Source organism: Nannobrachium achirus (genome assembly GCF_963921795.1).
Source record: "Nannobrachium achirus genome assembly, chromosome: 9".
NCBI classification, from domain to species: domain Eukaryota; kingdom Metazoa; phylum Chordata; class Actinopteri; order Myctophiformes; family Myctophidae; genus Nannobrachium; species Nannobrachium achirus.
In genome coordinates, this window is record NC_137818.1 from 27,815,765 (window position 1) to 27,832,676 (window position 16,912).

At 42.0% G+C, this 16,912-nt stretch overlaps 1 protein-coding gene across 3 annotated transcripts in view; it reads right to left on the reverse strand.

The window, feature by feature from the left end:
* Positions 1–5,885: 5,885 nt before the first annotated feature.
* The window catches only part of LOC308291392 (neural cell adhesion molecule L1-like protein), a 59,427-nt gene continuing 48,400 nt past the window's right edge, over positions 5,886–16,912 (reverse strand). For 2 of the 3 annotated variants that reach the window (XM_080733396.1, XM_080733395.1), the window contains exons 23-24: positions 16,157–16,229; positions 5,886–6,496 (exon numbers count right to left, since the gene is read on the reverse strand). In XM_080733396.1, the coding sequence (XP_080589522.1) occupies positions 6,289–6,496; positions 16,157–16,229 (281 nt within the window). In that variant the 3' untranslated portion in view covers positions 5,886–6,288. Of the gene's footprint in view, positions 6,497–15,841; positions 15,903–16,156; positions 16,230–16,912 lie in introns of all 3 variants that reach the window. The other variant, XM_080733397.1, reaches the window with a different exon arrangement.

Below are 16,912 nucleotides of genomic sequence, written 5' to 3' on the forward strand. Positions count from 1 at the left end.
ATTACTATTACTATTACTATTACTATTACTATTACTGCCAGTAAGACACCTAAGGTGGCGAAAAGCTACCTTATTCGTTATGTGAAAGTCCTGAGACGTCTATGACATCTGACATACATCATACATACAATTACCTTTTATGCCCATATATATGGAGATCCCTGTCTGTAGAACCAGCCACACAGATATGGGCTGTCTTGGCCATCTGTCTTGGCCATATATGGACTCTCTTAGTGTGGAATGTGGCCCATGTGGCCTCCATGGGCATTCCCATATGAAGTCCTGTTAGCTATGGGCTTAAAATTGATGGCATCAGGGATCTCCATATATGGGCAAAAAAGGGATTCTCTTAGTGTGGTTTCCCTGACATCACAGTGATGTCAGACACGTCATCCGCAACGTGTTGTCAGCACAATAACCCCAGCAATTCCGGCAAGCTGATAACACTGAGTGAAGCGCATAGGTTACTGCTGCTTGTACTATATAAAGTTCAAGTAGCTGGCAGGCAGGTGGGCGGAATGTGCTCAAATATATGAACATATCCAAGCACTTTGTCAGTGCAAATCGGCATGCAACAGGAGTGAGAGGGGGAGGGCGGGAGAGGTAGAGCAGGACGGAGGTTGTGTGTGAAGTAAGACCAGAGCTTGATCAGTGAGAGAGAGAATGAGAGAAAGAAAGCAAGGGGGAGGGAGAGAGAGTGAGATGGGAGAGTGAGATGAGAGAGAGGGAGAGAGTGAGACCCGAAGAGATAGAGTGAGATGGGAGAGTGAGATGAGAGAGAGGGAGAGAGTGAGACACGAAGAGAGAGCCTATTTCAACCACGCAGCACATGCTGATCGCTGAACATGCAGGGCAGGCTGATAATGCATTCACCGCGTGACGTTTGCTGCTTGTGTGTGTGTGTGTGTGTGTGTGTGTGTGTGTGTGTGTGTGTGTGTGTGTGTGTGTGTGTGTGTGTGTGTGTGTGTGTGTGTGTGTGTGTGTGTGTGTGTGTGTGTGTGTGCGTGCGTGCGTGCGTGCGTGCGTGCGTGCGTGCGTGCGTGCGTTCGTGCGTGCGTGTATTTATTTGTTTTTATTAGAAGTAGGACCCATCCTGTAGCACCATGCACCTCAGAGTGTGGTGGGATTATTGTCTATATTTAGCCATTTTTATCTTGTTACTTTGTTTTGCTACTTTTATTTAAATTGTCAAGGAGCCGAAACCAATACATTTTTTACTCTTAGCTTGTGTCCCGGTATTTAACATGTACACAAATAAAGATCTATTGAATCTTGCATAAAACCTGGGGACAATGCTTGCTGGATTGCTTTAATTTTCTCTATTTAGGCGGCAGATGGCCGAGTTAAGGCGCATACCATATACAGTACATGTACTGTAGGCTCCCCACTGCCTGGGACATATTGAGGAAAAAGAATGAATGGGTTAGTATGGGCCTGGAGAGGTGTATTGGAAACCAAACCACATCTATTACGTATTGAGGTCATGGTCCATGCCTTTCTTAGCTCCTCTTCTTTATCTAGAATGTTGCTGAAGCAGCTTTCAATAAAACATGCAGTGGGATAACCTTCAACCCTGCTCCCCCCTTAACCCCATTCTCCACAAAAGTGCTCACAACTTATCCTTGAAAGCGTTTTTGTGTGCATCCTGATGAAAACGGTGTGGGCCCTGACGCGACTGCCTTTTCTAAAAAAGGCCGACCTGTTGTTGCTATAGGTTTGACTCTGCCAGTGTGGAGGCTTCTGTCGGTGTTGCTGCAGCTGAAGATGGTTCTCCTTAAGTGCATCCCCTGAAACACCTGTCATATTTCCCCTCTCAGTGAACCCAACACAGGTTATTCATTATTGATGAAGTGTTCGCAGACAGCTTTGGGGTATCACCAGAACTGGGCCTGGGTGTCAGTGGGAGAAAAACATGGCAGGCGCACCGGGAGGGAGAGGCGGGCTTGAACCCAGTTGTGAGGTGCCTGAGCGAGGTGACGTTTGAGCAAGAGCTTAGCGGTGCAAGTTGCATTCTGATAGGGTGGGAATCAGTTATAATACATTTTTAAAAAAGTACATATACACAGTGCTTAATCACAGGTGTATATAAATAGTTCACACATATATGGCCCAGTTCTCCACTCACATTCCAGTATGCCACCTACTGCCTGGACTAAACAATAGCACCACGGCAGGCCATGCGGGAAATATATACCTCAAACACGGTTCTTGCAGCCTGCGTTTGTAGTTGTACAGTGTCCTGTCCTCGAAACACCTCGGGCCGCTTTAAGAAATGATGCAACGATTAGCAGCTATAGCCCACAGGCGTTGGGCAGGCCCCTCAGCATGTGTGAGCATGCTATCGATTTCCTCCCACAAGGCAATTTCCAGGGTACTTAGCCTAAATATCAGTTCTCATCAAATCGACTGAAAGCCAGTGATCCCCTTTGAGCTCAGATCCCACTGCATGTGCATGTGTGTGTGTGTGTGCACGCCATATCAAGGGCAAAACTCCATGATGACCAGTGTCAGCGCCCCTCACTTTATATTGTAGCGTATGGATCCAGGTCATACTGCCGTGCGTTGGAATGCTAATGTTCAAACCTGTACTCCTTACAAAATAGGGCTATTACGGCTTTTGAAAGGGTCACTAGTACATGTCAAAATGGATTTAGTGGCGCAAAGAAAAGCCTCCTGTGTGACACTGTAGCCTCGGCTGTTGCAAGGCGCTTTGACTAGAATAATCTTTTGTTGTTGTTTAGTGGTTTCAGCGTTCCAGCAAGAAAGCAATTCTAAAAGGGATAAGGGCGTAATCCCCTACAATGTGCGGATTATCTCTTTAAATGACCTTTATCTAGCCACAAGGCATGGAGTGCTTTCCGACTGCACTATCCCAAGTCTTGTTTTATTATGGCTACAATGCATGTTTGAAAGCACCAGGCTATGGGGTAGGCCATGCAACCAGAATTGGATGCTGTGTATTCAGGACCAGAGATAAGAAGCCACATTGTGTAGCAGACAGTGTTGATTTCGTCGACTAAAACTATGACGAAAACATTTTCTCGACTGTGTTTTTTTTCAATGACGAGAACGAAATAAATACGAAATAAAAACTAAGCTGTGATGACTAAAACTAAGACTAAATATATTGACAATTTCGTCAACAAAATAAAAACTAGACTAAAACGTTAGTGAGGGACTAGTGGAGAAGAAAAGTAATTTTATGTTTGGTTGCTCTCAGGTGTTGCGTGCTGAAAATAGCAGATCTACAAGCTCACAACTCGTCACGCTGCGACGCGCTGTGAGCTTGTAGATCGGCTATTTTCAGTACGCAAACCAAGTGTAAAATCAGTCATTATGATGCAATCTACAGTTGACTAAATCAACTGTAGATTTAGTCGCCTAAAATTAGACTAAAACTAATACTTTTCAGGTGACTAAATTATGACTAAAACTAAATTACATGATTTTATTCAAAAGACTATGACTAAAACTAAATCAAAATTTGCTGTCAAAAACAACACTAGTAGCAGAGATATGCCAGAGAGCCAGTGCAGTAGATGTTAGGATGTAAGCAAGGCGGCAAGGCTTATGAAAGTTAGCTGGCTGTTTTTTGTTTTGTTTTAAGGTTCTTCTTAGTGACTGTGAACCGGTTACAGTGTAACCATACCTATAGGCGGTTGTCCTTTCTCGTTTTAATTGAAGATGCCTAAATGTAAATCCGCAGTATGTTATTTGGGAAGAGGGAGAAAGTGTTAAGTGTATGTGAGCATTTAACAGCAAAGTGTATCTGTGAATTAATATATTAAAAGGAACTTGTCAAAAGCCTGACTGGTGAAGCTTTCACCTCAGGGCCTGCTTGGCTTTTAAGTGGGAAACTAAAGCAATTTGTCATAGTCCTATTTATAAGCTGTTTGACTTGTTTTTTATTTCGTTTTTTTTTACCATACTTGCCATTTGCCCAGCTCCCTGCTGAGTATCTTGGGAGTGAACATAAACCGTAAAAAATATGGACAGTGGGAACAGGGGAGTGAATCACGTCCCTGTGAGATTTCCGGAAGGATTCGGTCATTTGTTATCTTGAAATTGTTAACGCTCGTTAATTCATTTTCAGTGTATTTTTATGATTATTTTATTTTTTACAATATAATAAAGCAAAATTAAACCATTATTACACACACAGTAAAATCCTTAGTGTTCATGCAACTATGATGAGCGTGAACAAATGGAACCAAATGAACTCTTACAAGTCAATTTGGTTGCATGTGCACACTCTGATAAACGAATACTCAGGATTTTACAGTGTAGTCAAATGGCAAGCTTAGTTCAGCGCAAGCAAAGTCAAGGCATCCTTCAACTCAAAGGATATGCAGGTAGGAATGCCGTGTAAGCAAAATTCCTATGCAGGCTCTTAACTACCGTTTCCACAGCATATTTTGCTGGTGAATTAGGCACAAAGCTATATGCTCCGATATGCTCAGATGCTATAAACATGGCAGAATTAAGCCCAATATTCACAAAGGTCAAACATATTGTGAAGCCTCCAAATATTTTGCTGTTATCTCTGCTACACATGCAGCAAAGTCATGCATGCATAATGCATAGTGCTAAAATATTCATCTGGGATAAAAACGCAAATAAAGTTCAGATTTGACCTATTCAACAATTCTACTTAAACCGACAACCGAGGTAATAAAACTGCATATTGGATGGGTTCTAGTGGGAAGAACATAATTTTTTATTGGTCACGGATTTTTTTTAAATGTTAAAGGCTGCTCTGTGTACCAATGTCCACTTTAAAAAGGAGAGTAACCTTGGAAACCAAAGAGAACCAATTTTAGTCAACACATTGCAGTATTCTGAAGAAATAAGAGGACAGTATGTGGTCTACTATCTATACTGTACAAGGTCCCAGAATACAGAAACTAACTAAACTGTATAATGCATACATAAAGGCTTGTTTGAAGTAAGTATAAGACAAAAACTTGCCACACATAGTACACAAGAAGAAAAAAAAAAAAGAAAAAAGAAGAAAAAAAAAAAAGATGACCAAAAAATAATAATAAATAATTCCACTTCAAAACAAAAAGAACAGAAATGGTATGGTAGAAAGTTTTGGAATGGAATATAGTCAATGTTTTGGAATGGAATATAGTCAACATTGCGCTCAATCTCTTTACTGTACTAGTCCCCTGGCTCCAATTATCCCAACCAAAGCAGTCCTCCCTCTCCCCTACACTTACTGAGGGGAAAATATAGCACCTTTGATGAGGCAGAAATCCCAGCAAACAAAGATGGGAGATAATCGACGTTCTCAATATGGTTAAAGACTCTTCGCATCCCACTAAAGCAGCCTCATACCTTACTCAATTATTTTGTGTTTTTGCGGGGTTACCGGGAATTTCAAGGGAATTATTTTTCCCCTTTGTAATTGGAAATATAACTTTTTGCTTCAACAATCCCATAATAACATCACTGCCAGAGAGTTTGTGATATAAACACTTTCAATACATCCATTTGCGTTTAATATCTTGGACATTGTGATACAAAATCACATTAGACATTAGCACTCATCATAAAACAGGACAACATTCACACTGGTCCATACATACATCAAAACAATTCTCTACAGTATATACAGAAATTATACAAAAGTAGGCACACACTTATGATGATTATGCCTAAAAATGGATCCTTGTCATGAGATTGATATACAACTTTAATATACATGTGTTAATGAAATGCTGCTTAATTGCAATGATTTATAATCTTTATATATCAGAAAGGGTGCAAAGATAGTCTAATGCTGTGCAGTGCACGTATACAAAGTGTATTTGTCTTTCCGCCACGGTAAAAAGTATACTGGTAACTACTGGAATGGTGGCAAGTTCTTTTCTTTTTTGTAGTAGTAGTAGTAGAAGTAGTAGTAGTAAAGATCATTATTAAATCCATCACATTGTGTCGAGGTACAAAATCAATATGCTTTGTGGGGACCTGTGACTGATCGGTAGAAAACACTACTTATTAGAATCATGCATCTCTCAAATGATACCATTCATTCTCTCATACACACTGCCTCCCACTGCTCTCTCAGTGAAGTCCATTGTGGGTGCATTAGTCCATGTATGCATGCCCTTGGGCCAAATGGAACCTGAAATCAAATTTAATTATTTGCTTTGCGTGCCTCTTGACACACCGGCAGGGCAGGCTTCTGCATTATTTGAGACAATTTCATTCACCCAACTCCAATATCGGGTAATTAATAATGTCTGTTAAGTACATTTTCCAGCCCTCAGTCTCGCTGCTTTCTTATGCAGTCACTGGGCCGGGTCCATTGGGCTCGACCAAAGAGCCTCGGTGCTTGCATCCGGAATATTCTCCGATAAATGAGCCGTCCTCATTGAATTCTCCTCCCCCGTCGGTGTAGTCCACCAGGCTGTCTCTACTGATGCTGTCCCCTCCCACGTTGTTCAGGGAACACAAACTGCCCCCCTTCAGTGGCTTCTCGTCACTGTCACTGCCATGCAACAACAAGAGAGGGATTGGGGAAGGATGAGTGCTGAGTGATGCAGAGGCAAACACAACCATATTGAACAGCGAAGCAGGCAGATGTCCACAAGCACATACCAGCAGGCAAACTATACATACTGTACACGAGGGGCCACACGCACGCACGCACGCACGCACACACACACACACACACACACACAAATCGACATGTCAATAGACGCACAGAAATGCACACAGAAATACACTTGCACACAAACACTTAAATGCATGTACTCCCAGACACATACTATTAAATGCTCGGCTGAACCTACAGATACCCATACACACGCAAAAATGAGCCTGCGTGGCTCTAATACATCACTATGAGGGGTGGCTGGGAATGGATGCAGTGGCCTCACAGCAGGGGACAGGAGCAAAAGGGAGGCGGGGGTGTCCTGCTACAATCACTTCACTAATTGCTAATTGCCAAGGCTTCAGGACTGAAGGCAATTTCAAATCTCTTTAGAGCTAGCGATGGAAATTGCCTGAGTGCAGCTCATTCCGAACCGTGAGAGAAGAGGGGGTGTTGGAGGTGGGGGCGCTGAGAGCCTGGGAGAGAGAGAGAGAGAGAGAGAGAGAGAGAGAGAGAGAGAGAGAGAGGGGAGCCGTATGCAATCCCAGACAAACAGCCTGTCGTTACCAGTATTCCCAAGAGGCCCCACACACGGGGCCAGGGAGATTAGATGCCAATTTAAGACTGGGCACCCGGCCAGCGCACAGGTGTCGTCTCGGTACAAGACGCAGGGTCACCTCAAAAACACCACGGACCCCTCCCCCTTCGTCCTCCTTTTCTAATAGCCAACCTTGACTATGTTTGACAATATATGCTTCTTTCCCCTCTAAGTTTAATATTCAAAACATACAGTACAGAGTCTGTGTGGGGGGATGCATAGGTAGCGTAGCATAGGTGATCGATGCGTCACATAACGACTGCCACATTTTTAGGTAGGATTCCCAGCGCAGCGATACGGTTAGAACTCATAGATCACGGCATCTTGCTCTTCGTGGATTTCCTTTTAATAACCGATATTATCGTCCCCATTGCATAGACCCTCGTTGCCATGCAAGCCACATAAGGTCCCCATTTCAAGCGTTATCAAACTCTTTTCTCTCCGACGAGTGACGACCCTAGAGCGCCAGAGATAAGTGGCCCTTATCTTAGTGCAGCTGAATGCCACAATGACTGCGCCGGCCCCCGCCCCCCCAAGACTCCTCTACTGTGTGTGACTTGGAATGCGGTGATAAAATGGAGGCTGAGTGCTTTTAGACTAGAGATCCGGCGTACGGTATGTGAGGCCTCCATCAGAACCCAGTGTGTCTCAGCCTCAGCCACAACTGCTCTGGCTCTAAGGCGGTGCAGAGGGCTGGGCTCTCCTCTCCCTCAGTTGAGCGAAGGATGCGAGTGAGGGAGACGCATCACTGGGCAGGAGGTAATTACATTTGTCTTGGCTTTGACCCGTGCTGGCTCCATTTTGGGACTGCTGCACGGAAAATGGCCAGCTAAAGAGGAAAAGAGTTATTTTTTTACTACCAGCACCACCTGGAATTTTATTTTATTATTTTAAGTGTCCCAGAGAAGATTCAACGGGTGTCCCATCCGCCCTGCCACCTCTCTAAATCCCACTAAAATAAATTAAAAAGTTAGGGGGAAATAAAATAAAAGTAAAGCAGGAAAATTAATTGAGAATATCCCTCAGTGTCATGGTCCTCGCCTTAGAGGGCCGTTTGAGACAATGCCCTCTGGGCATCATTTTACAGTGCCTGAACTCAACAGTAAAAAAAAGCCAAGGGCCCATTTATCTGCACTGCAGTTAGATTGCTTAACTTGCACAAGAAATGATGTAGTAGCTCATGCGTGTATGAGAACTTTGTATATTGCACTGATGAGAAACTTTCTTCAACTACCTTTCATTCCTTTTCATCTTTTTGTTTACCTGCATGGTATCAAGTGTGGTGATTTGTTATGTTTCTATCATAGACACTGTCAGCACACCACATTCTCTGCGGGGCAATAGCGATATGAGGTTTACGGAGTTGAACAAAGTTGCACCACTTGCCAAGAGCCAAGCTGGCACATTTGCTGTTCTCCTCAGAGTAGACAGTCGGAGCAGGATAGCAGAAGGTAATCTATCTCAGTGTTTCTCAAACATTAAAATTTCAAGGTCTCCCCTTAACTTTGACAGTGTACAAATGGAACCAAATGAACCCATCAGGGTTCATTTGGTTCCATGTGTACACTGTCAGAGTTAGACCCCTCAGAACCCACAGAGTCCCTGGAATCCACTTTGAGAACCACTGATACATCTCATTTCAATTCATAACATTATTGTGCAAGTTTAATGACTTTCAACCCGGCATCCCTATTTTGGTCATTTTCAAAGAAGAGCTCTTCTCTTCCTGTTTCAGCCACTGCAACAGTCTGAAAATCCACGGTTTAAACTTATAATTCTTTATTTGATTTACAGTACACTAAAACATCCGAAAATAAACTGAATTACTAATGTAAGACAGAGACAGAGCTGAGATTTAAAGTGTAATAATTCTGTGTGCGGTGCTAGTGCAAGATAGTGTAGTTGCCGGATTAATATTCATGTAATTGCAGGATAAATGTATGAAAGGGCACCTCTACAATGACTAGCAGTGTAGTGCCAGTGTGCCACAATCTGGTCTATGTGAAGACTGTGCTCTGAAAATTAACATATGGTGCTACGTGTCTTCTACATCCATGGTAAGCCCCACAGAGACACAGCTTGTATTCTTCTTCGTTGAACCGGGGTTCCCCAGGGCGCTATATTGGTCCCCCCTCCTTTTTTTCGACACCAAATCTCTTCACCCAAAATCTACAAGCTCACAATGCGAAGTGTCATGCAGCAAATCGTTGCTGTTGGGCATAGACCTAGTATTTGCATAATAATACATTTGTGTATGTTTTTTTCGGAAATGAATACCCCAATCATGTGATTGTCGCACAAAATGCATTGTGACGCATTGAGCTATTTTCACTATTTTTAATAATAATAATAATAATATTAATAATATTTTTTTTGGACGTACCGTACAAGGTTTCCACCTGACAGCAACAAAAGCTCACATTTACGTAAATACTGTTCACACAAAATCCTGCAATCCCTGCATTCATGCAGAACCCGACACACACGTCATGCACAAACCCAATCTATTTGGGTCTATCAATCTATTTACAGTCGATTACTTGTGGAGCACTTTCTAGATAGATTTTTTTCACTATAATGTATATTAAGTTTACTATTATTGCCAGTGTTAGTATTATTACTCACTTTTGATTACAATGGCTGGTGGATGTTCCAACCACAACACATTTTCCAGTTATAGCCTTGGTAACAACCCAAGAAATTGGATTAATATTAATGCTCCGAATAAGAGGATGATGGGAAAGCAGACAGAATGGGCTATTTTAGGGTAATTTTAGCTGCATGTCTGGACAAACAAGTGCTTCATTGTTAGGCAGTTGCTATGGAAGTGTAATGTTAAAGAGGATTCACTCAATTTATCTAAACTGTCACCAGAGCTGCTTAACAATGCAAACAATGGAAGGCTGTTACTTCTAGTACATGAGATCAATCTACTTTTGGCTTAGGAGTACAGTTTCAGTTGTTGTGGAATTTTGTTACCCCTCATTTTGATCATTATTAGTATGAAACCTTGTATCTCCGTAAGTTAAATGTAGTAAATGAATCCCCTGCTTCATCATACATGAGTGTTGCACAAAAGTAGTGAAAATAGTCAAACTAAAAGCTCACAAAGCATCATCTAAAAACTACTGGCTGTATTGCCATGGTATTTGACGTGTTCCCAGACAATGAACCCTGATGATATTGGTGACCCTATTCCTTTTCCTCTATTGGTCACCCTTAGGTTAAACTCTACAATTGCACACAAGCCATCTCAAAATGTAATGGGAAGCTTGCCATGCAAATTAATTCTTATTATTGTTCTTTATTTGGATACTCATTAGCTGCCACTACAACCAGCAGCTACTCTTCCTGTACTCCATACAAAACAAAAACATAACACTGTAACAAGACATATAAACAAGCCTCAAAACACAAAGTCAAATCTAGAAAAAAGAAAGAAAAAAAAAAAAAACTTACAACAAATCAAATTGCATTTGTGGTTGTATTATTAGTGTGTAACATTTTTGGGTATTTATTTTCTTTTACTTGACTTGCTGGGTGCTTCAATGATCATAGTTAGTGACTTATCTGCACACCGCATTTCTTCTGGATTTGTTTTAACTCCATTAACCCTAGCATGCCTGTTCTGTGATGCTGGGTTTCCGTTTCTGTCATGACAGGTGAACATCTTTTTAAAAATCACACCCGTGTGAAGTGGAGCTGTGTGTGTGTGTGTGTGTGTGTGTGTGTGTGTGTGTGTGTGTGTGTGTGTGTGTGTGTGTGGATCATGTGTACCGATTTTTGTGACATTTGAAGAAAATATGTAGGAAAAGGAGCAAAAAGTGTGTTTTGGAGAAAATTCAAGATGGCGGAAAATCTATCATGGCGCAAATGGGCGTGGCCTATATGGGGAGATGCGTCATGGCCCAAGGAATCCAGGGAAAAAATATTTTTGAGCGGTGGTCACACCGTCTCCATAGCGTGGCCGTGTGTGTAGGTATGTATGTTTGTGTGTTAGTTTGTTTGTATGTGGGTGGGTCTGTATGTAGCCTCAAGCCTGTGTAGTACCTTTTCTGGCCACACATGTTAAGGGAGGGGCGCTGTTGTCCAGGCCACACACACACACACACACACACACACACACACACACACACACACACACACGGGGGGGGGGGGCACACACGGGGGGGGGGGGGAGAACCACCGCTCAGTTCACACGGGTGTGATTTTAATTTTCCGACCTACGGTTCAAGAGTTACAGGCCAAAACGTAAAGTGGGGTGTTATGGCGCCACCATGCGGCCAAATGACACAATTATTTTTTATTTAATCCTTGAAATCATTATGAACCTCCTCTCCAAGTCTTGAAACTCTAGCCCCTATGGTTTGCGAGAGACAAATAATTGAATGTGAGTTTTTGCGATTCCCATTATAAGTCAATGGGGAAAATTAATTCACTAATAAATTAATATCAATTAAACTATAGAACCTTTCTCTTAGAAAAGTAATAGCCCACGATTCCCGAGTAAGCCGGTCGATTTGACATATGGCGCGAGTGTGTGGTGGCAAAACTGTGGGACTAGTGGCGTGCCGAAGTTTAGGAAGTTCAGGCTACATACACACAGACAGACACACACACACACACACACACACACACAGACCCACACAGCCACGTATAGGGAGCCTGTGTTTCACACAGCTCCAAAAATAGGCAAACGTTTGGCTAAAATATGCAAACATTTGGCGGAAACAGCATATCTACAAGCTCGCTATGATGCATTGTGTGATCTTGATGTGTGGTTTTAACTTTTGACATACAGTACAATGAAGTGTATATACAGTATATATGTCACCGGATATTAGAGAAACAGGACGGCCGAGAAACGGAGCACTCGCGGTGCCGCACGGGGCGGAACAAGCGGTCGCCCACAACAACGTCCTCCAGGCGGAGCCCATCGATTGTCCACGACATTGCAAGCGGCGCGAAGGCCAGCGGACCTTGGTCCTGCTCTTCGCCCCCGAGCGCCGCAGGCGCGAGTGGCCGCGAAGAGCGGGCCAGGGCCGCGCGGCCGGCGGAGCGCCGCGCGAGTTACGAAGCCGTGGTGAATGCAATCGTTATATTTATGCCCAGGCCGTAAGGCCTGGGCAAGCCCAAGATAAACGCTCATAGTAAGCTAATGGCTAAGCTAATGGCTAAGCTAATGGCTAAACACCGCCCAGCTAGGCTAGTAAATAAAGAAAGGGAGTCGCAAACGAGTGACGTCAGCGCCTGCACTAGTGAATGGCTGTCTATGGGCTGTCGTCGCCATCTGGTGGTGATTAGTGTGTGGTGAACGAAACAAGCGCTCTTACAATGAACGTCCTGAGTTACCCAAACATGCTGTAACATATATATATACACACACACACACACACACACACACACACACACACACACACACACACACACACACACACACACACACACACACACACACACACACACACACTACTGTAGGGTTTACTGTAAGTGGTTAATTACTTATACAACCTGTCCCCTAGTAGCCTTCCTGGTAGTGTGACAATGTTGATCTCTCACATAATTTATTTCTAATAATAATAATAATCATTTGGTTGTTCACTATACCAGATATTCCTAAGGAAACCCACTTCTCTACTCTGAGCAATGAGAGACTGGCATGCATTCTCTGTTCTCTACCTCACAGGCTCACACCTAACGGACATGGCAGTGAGAGCCTTGCAGCTTTATTGTGAGCTATTTGGAGCTTAGACAGATCTTTTTTGGCTGCACCCGACCAGACTGCTGAGCAGTAATCAAGGTGAGATAAAACTATTGTCTGTGACACTAGCACTCTAGAGGAAGGGATAAAAAATAGGAACATCTTCTGATGCATGATATTCCTCTACCTGTTTTCTTAACAACACGTTTGGCTCTGAACATCACACATTTGGTCTATTCTCGTTGCAGTTCAGATTGAAGTATGTTAGTTTACTTTGAGTAAGTTATGTTATTTGATGCAAAATATATAGTTGTATCATCTGCAAACAGAGCAGCAGCACTCTAACTTATCCAAAATATACAAGGCATGTTATAAGAGTAGTAGCCCAAGGCAGCACCTCTGGGGAACGGCACACTGTAAGCATTTTGGGATGGAAAAATTACCATCAAAAACATCAACTGCATCCTGATATGTAATTATTCGTCCACACTTCCTTATGCAGGTACTGTAGTTTTGTTAATAACATAGCTACAGTCCACTCCACACAATCAAATACTGCACCAAAGTTAAGTAGTACAGACTAGTACCAACCATCTTTTTACTGTTAGTATAAGATAACCATTTGTCAATCATCTCTGTCAGTGCTGTGCATGTAGAGTGATCTGCCTTATAGGCATGCTGTTTAATTCATGAAGTGAAAAATAGTTTAGTATCTGTTCAAGAACAACTTTTTCCATTAGCTTGCTCAACACTGGAAGAATACTAATGGATCTGTTATTGGCGGCTGAGAAAATCTCTAATTTCTTTTCGGGAATTATTACAACCTTGACACATTTCCAAACCTGGGGGAATAACTCCTCCTTCCGACTCATTGAAAATATAATATATTGAAATTATATTTGAAACAACTTTAATTAACGTCCATCCAGATTATCCATACCGGCTGATGTATCATTGTTTAGCCCAGCAAGTACTGTAGTTTCTCCACAGTTCCAATTTGTATAGGTTGAACCTCAAAACCACAATTCACAAAGGTCTTGGAGGAGTGATTTGTCTGGTTGATTCTGATAACGAGCGAGACTCCGGCTTGTTAACTAGTTTTGTGGCCCTGTGTGGTCGGCGACTAACTTCTTAGAGGGACAAGTGGCGTTCAGCCACAAACATCAAATTTATGAAAGGGTGTAGTATGTAGTTTGCACATCTCAGGTGTATCCGATGATGAATTCCACCTGTCATTAAATCAAATGTGCATTCATGTCTGCATCATTTGCATTGTTCCACACCCCATTTAACACCATAAAAGGCAACCGGATGAATATCCAACGTGAAGCCAAATTCACTGCAATGAAAGCACTCTATAGTACAACTGTGCCGCTTGTCAAAATGAACAGATCTACATTCTTACAAAGGTTTGCATTGCATTTAAAACTTGTAGATCTTGTATATTTGGTAGCGAGTCCCTCATGCTTCTGTCATCAGCATTTTAGTCCTGCCTGCTCTCATTCAGACAGAACCCTCATTTAAGTGACCCCAGGACCGTTTCTTAATGCCATCCTCAGGCCAACATTTCCAATTGTTTTAAAAGCACATTTTGTGTTATCTTATTTAAACAAGTGGTCCACCTGTCTTGGTTTGTGCCAGTGCTACTGCTCTAAGTATTGGCTTTACCTGTCTTTTCAAACTATATTTAGGTTGGGTATAAGGAGCAGCATGCAGATGTGACCCCACTCTCACTGACTAAATGGGCAGGAGAACCAATGAAAGAAGCAGGCCGGCCTCTAGGGGCTGCTAGCTGGGCTTAGATACAAGTGATAAAAGCTATATACTGTAGTGATATTTACAAACATTTGTATTACAATAAGAACACTTGGAGCACCATAGTGACAACCATAGTGACTCAAAAAGTGAATGTGTGACCATTCATTTTAAGTTAACATCTGCCTGATTTCAAATCTGTCTCAGAACCTGTGATGCATTTCTTACTTCATGTGTACACATATTTGTATCTTGACTGTCCTACATATAAATAAAACATATACGTTACATTCTATAATTCTGTAAACACGGCAAACAACCACAAAAAAAGACCTAAAAATCAATATTCCCCCAAGCTCAAAAGATATTTGGACAATGTTTCAGCCTGAGCAAAACCCCATTGATTTCCAATATAAAACAAAATTTATATATTTCAAAAAAGTTTCAAAAAATGAGTGGAGGTATAGTACAAGGAATGTGGTCGGTCCAGCGCTTTGCGAGATTAGTTCTGGAATCACAGACACACAAACAACCCTTTTATTTATGGCTAGCCTCCTGCAGAGCCAATAGCTATATATTATACTGTATATTTAGAAATTAGAATCACTAGGCTCAATTGGTATTTTTGTATAATTACAATATACTGTCGTAGATGACTCTAAAAGTATTTTATGTTAATATTTTGCTATTTTTTAAATAGTTGGCTCTTTATTTGTACAAAGATAATGGAATTTGGTTATTGGACCAATTCATTAGTTATGGTGAACATATTATTGGAATTATGTTCCACCCACGATTCCACGTCACACCGGCATGAATGTTACATCAAGATAAGCTACATTCACCCTTCATAAGCAAGGGTGACTATAGCAGTTTAGATGTGTCTGTGTCTTTTAGGGAGTCTTTTGGCCTACATCTGTCTAGTAAAATCACATCACATACACAGACAAGCTGCAAAAACAAAAGTCAAGGCTTTTTCTTTAGACATAGACATGGCTATGTTTAAAGGCTCCTGGGCATGTGTACGCACACATGCTTGCAGGCAGGCAGGAGCTGAGCTGACAGACTCTCGTTTGAATACACACACTTTCACGCAGCCATAATCTAATCTAAGGTAAATACATTACAAGAATCAAACACACTGCTAAGGAGGAACAAAGCACTGTTAAGGTGATTGCATGTTTACCTAGCCCATTAAGAGTTCAGAACACTGGCTTCTGGGCTCATCCTGGCAAAGTGCATGCATGCTTTTGGAACAAAAACAAATACGTGAATGAACTGCATTACTATGACAAATGATTCTATACACCGTGAAACATTTAACATATGGTTGTTAAACTTAATTTAGTTATGTCAAAAATATTGCTTAAAGCTATGCTTAGAAGCTACGCTATAATTCATCTCCGGAAAGCCAACTATCAACCAAACCCTACGATGTGATTTCTATCACACTTTGGCGTGCCAGCTTGTCCTTGAGGAGCAAGGGTACAGAATGTCTCACCTGTATTCACAGAAGGTGTCATCATTCATAGCCTGAGACTCCTGGTCAGGGTGCAGGTCCTCCTTCTCCTTCACTGCAGAGGAGATAGAGCGTACACAGGTATTAAAGTGCCAGTACTTCAACGCACAATTGTTATATTACTTTGTCGTGCCACATGGACACCAATTACTATAAGAAGACAACTCATATGCGACCTCTCCCTATGGCATCTGACATCATACCCTTTTATGCCCATATACATGGAAATCCCTGTCTGTGGCCGATGTGGACTCCATATATGGGCATTCCCATATGAAGTCCTGTTAGATATGGGCTTGATATTGACGACATCAGCGAACTCCATATATGGGCATAAAAGGGATTCTGTTAGTGTGACATCACAGTGAACCAGAGTGTGATGTCAGAGCGGCAAACCCATTCTGTTAAGAGTGGTTCCCCTGACATCACAGTGACGTCAGAGCATGATGTCAGAGCAACAAACCCATAGAATCATAGTGTCAGGCGTGACAGATAGACAGAGATACACACATACGGACAAGCTGTGACCGTTCACATACTAAACTGTTACTGCGACCTACGGTCGCAATTAACATTTCCGCTTCAAATGATCATTATAACGAACAGCCACCTACTCTTACTTTGTACGATCTTCAAAGTAGACATTTTTTAGATATATTAGTAATTTTACCATTAGTGTACATTTGGAAATCTTTTCTAAAGTCCTATTTGAAATTATTATAGATAAATTATTATTAT